Genomic DNA, 3,617 nt, shown 5'->3' with positions numbered 1-3,617 from the left:
TCAAAAATATCATTGTAAAAAACAAAGAAGGAAATCGGAAGGGATTTGCTCCCGATACAAGTCAATCTCAGTAGGGTTTCAAGGGTTTACTGACCTTGGTGAGCTGCCACAAAACGATCTGCAGTGCCGATCTTTCTGTAACTTCGCAAAGTGTTCTGAACATTCTCAATAAACTTTCTTGTTCAGTCTCCGAAGGGTTCCGGGTTGCAGTATTCGAAAGATAGGAAGAGGTCTCTCGAGCGTGACATTCAGCCACTGACCGAGATAAAGCTGACTTTCAATCTGAGCGCTTCGACAATGTTGCCCCGGCCAACTTCGCTATCAAACGACTGATAACAGCGGTGTTTGAATCGGCAGTCTTCGGCATTGTGACCATCCATGACAATCTATGGGCGCTTTTCCGTAGCTTCTGGGGTCAGACGTGTAATTCCGCGATGCTCAATGCAAACCTCCACCGATTTTCTTCATATTTCACCCATATGTACTGTCCAGGATGCAAGTGAAGTGTGCAAAGTCTGAAATGTATTGGAGAGGAAGGGAGGGAGATATCCATGAAATACGTTATGGGTCGTAGCTTCTGGGGTCATGCTAGTAATAGGCGCAGGCTATCGTTCAACGTGAGCACAATGTCCATTGGCTTTCGTCGGGTAGTCGGGATTCGGACCTCGGACTGGCAGCGATCTTACTTTGTGTGTCCCCTCTTCCTCGACTTTCGGCGGATCGCATCAGTGATAGCTAGATTTTTTCCGTAAACGCAACTCAGTTGGTGTAAAAGGCGAAACACAGGTGAGTACAGGTATTAAGATCAATGTCAGTAGTATACAACAACTGGACTCCTAACCCATGAGTGGCGCCGCCGGAAGGCGCTGAAGGAAACTAGTAACTTCAACGTCATGGCAGGAACGGTGCCATCTACGGCGAACGTCGGGAGAGTGATTCTATCAGCGGATTTCTCGGCCAGAAGAGCACATTATGATCTCACAGGAGCCCTAAGGAGTATTGATTTGGGCCGCTGAGGGGCGGGGTGCTGTATGTCGCCGTCATTTGCTCTTGGAAGACCATCTGTATAGATCGCCAGTAGTACCAGAAAATTTCAGTGTGTTCTATAGTATATAAAATTCCCGAATCGTCAGGCTCACAAGCAAACCATGACTGGTGGAGAGCACCGCAACTTGTGGGGTTTTGTCTGCCCAACCAATTGATGTTCTTTCTTCCAGTTTCAGAACCAAGAGAATCTTGAGTGCGTCACATGCCTCGAGTTTAACCGACCACCTCAGATCAGCCGGAACACCTGCCTCGACGCTTCATGTCAATATGCTGACTGGTTGGGATATCATAGTCCTTGACGCACCCAGATCGTGCGCCTTGCGCGGTGGTTTTGTCTAGCAATCACAGGCTCAGAGCACCGTTCATAGAGATTCCGGCCATGAGCTCCCCCTCTGTGACTAAGGCGCCTTCCAACATCCCTTCTCTGAACGGATCATCCGAGAACTCGGCCTCCTCCCCTTCATGTTCCTGTTCATACTGCGCCGGCACCTGATAGTGGCTATGTGGCCTAGTCCTGACTGTTGCGCCCAGGTTGCCGACAACATTAGAAGACGTCACCCGGAATCCAGGGAGCCCGCGGAAGCTGAGTGTGCCCGCATCCACTGAATCTCCACTATACGAGTCCGTAAAATAGATCCCCCGGAGATTGAGCATGAACTGAGAGAGGATGATGGCCGTAAAGCTATGGACACAATAATGTCAGTAGGAGTATCAAGTCTGCGTGTCCACGTACACCTCGCAGAAGTACGGCCAGACCATGAAGAGCATTGCCTTCTGTTACCCAAGACCAGGATGTCAGGGCGAATTAGTCGATGCCGAGCCGAGGTACCCAACCACGTACGGAATTCTGAAAAACCGGCGGATGTTAGGATACGTATCGACTCGCGATTATGACCGACAAAGAGCCTGAGAGCTACCGGATAGAGCTGTAAGACAGCATTGAGAAGTAATAGCCTGAACAGATTTGTACTCGTCTGTTCAGATGTTAAGATGTTGTGAGTGCAGGGCCTACATAAAGTAGAGGGTGCCTGCGTCGACGATGCAATGTCAAACCTGGCACAGAGACAGATACTCGATTTAGCTACATACATACCATCCCTCATGAGGACCCTTGCAAGAGATGTCCGGACATGAAATTGTATTGAAACCTTGACGATGGAGAACGTCTTGACCCAAGTGACTATGACGAGGATGGCGTTGGCCGCAATGGCGGTGGACACGGTAGCAGTCGTCACTAGGAAATAATGAATGATTTATCGGCGGGATCACCTGCGTCCAACTGCTCTCACAGCTGCGAGGCCTTGAGTTCAGAGTGAGGAACGGATCGTGTACAATAAGAACGCACTGTGTAACAATCTGCGAGGAATACTGGTAATCGTATTGGCAACCAATGGAGGGGCCGGCCTGGTAGGCAGTATATGATGCAGTCTCGACCTAGGAAAGGGTTGACGAAGCCGGGCATCTTGCACATGTGCATAACTTACCAGGAGGATGACGGGAATGGTGAGAGTGAGGGGTCCTACTACAAGCAAGAACTTCCAGTCCTTGGCAGAGATCCCATATAGCCGGAGGTTTGTGAAAGCCGCAACTCCTAAGTAGTTTATGAGGTAGAGCATGTCGTCGACATGTGTCAACACACTGCAGGACTGTGATGTTCTAGTCAATGTCGTGGACAGGAGAAAAGGGGAGTACTCGAAAGCGGAATACTTTGTCGTTGTTGTACCGCATCAGCTCCGATAATATAATGATCCGGTCGATGAGCATAGAATAGTGTATGCAATAGTAGGAAAATGTCGCTCCGGTCAGCCGGCGCGTCCACATCCGTTGTACCTCCTCCGCGAACGTCAAGGCAAAATCGTAGCATATAAGTGCTGACGAACACATTTGAGAAGCATTCATGAGATTGAAGACAGGTGAGTGACCTACTCGCGGATGATATAATACAACAGCGCTCGATAAACCTAATTGTCACGGACGTTGGACAGACGCCCCTTTTTGCCGCCCATTCCCCTCCCTTTGACGCCCACCTTCCATTTGCGGACCATTTCCTTTCTTAGCCCATCCCAGTTTGGACACTACGTTCCCACACCCGCATGCTACGTTCCCGTGATCGCCATGCCTTTGCCTTTTCCTTCCCGCCCTTTGTTCTCCCTTTGTCATCTTCACTGCCTCGCTCTCGCGCCATGTCCTTGGTTGCTAAGCAGCCCCTCTAGTATATAAGGACCCACCTAGGCGCTCCCTAGTCCCCATCTCGACCTCTTGGTCATTGGGACTAGGTGAGTGACCATAGCGTGTACTTCCCCTCGAGTGCTAATGTATAACTTGGTCATTGGGACTAGTCTGTCGCTGTCTGCGTGAAGACTAGCTTTCGTCGGTCTCGTGCCTTCGTGCCGACCGCCGCTCTGCCCTGTCGAGTTTTCTGATACGTTTATCCCTCTTACCCTCTCTTCTCCCCTTTCGGCTCCTCGCCGCTCGCCTACGAGGTCGTCGCCGAACGACGACCCGAGTCTACGCGCCTAGTCGCCGCGACATTAGGTCGAGATCTCTCCCCCGGTGCTGACGCTCTGAAC

The 3,617-nt window shown here is 50.6% G+C and overlaps 1 protein-coding gene across 1 annotated transcript; it reads right to left on the bottom strand.

Annotated features, from left to right (window-relative positions):
- Positions 1 to 1,389: 1,389 nt before the first annotated feature.
- On the bottom strand, positions 1,390 to 2,663 carry DICSQDRAFT_127525 (uncharacterized protein; the record flags this gene model as incomplete). The annotated part of the gene is made up of 6 exons (XM_007366446.1): positions 1,390 to 1,729; positions 2,060 to 2,075; positions 2,141 to 2,281; positions 2,337 to 2,347; positions 2,393 to 2,481; positions 2,532 to 2,663. The coding sequence occupies 6 exons, from the start codon at positions 2,661 to 2,663 to the stop codon at positions 1,390 to 1,392; spliced, it is 729 nt and encodes a 242-aa protein (XP_007366508.1).
- Between the last annotated feature and the right edge of the window lie 954 nt (positions 2,664 to 3,617).

Source organism: Dichomitus squalens (assembly GCF_000275845.1).
Source record: "Dichomitus squalens LYAD-421 SS1 unplaced genomic scaffold DICSQscaffold_18, whole genome shotgun sequence".
In the NCBI taxonomy this organism is placed as follows: Eukaryota; Fungi; Basidiomycota; class Agaricomycetes; order Polyporales; family Polyporaceae; genus Dichomitus; species Dichomitus squalens.
This window is presented reverse-complemented; position numbering and strand designations above follow the sequence as displayed.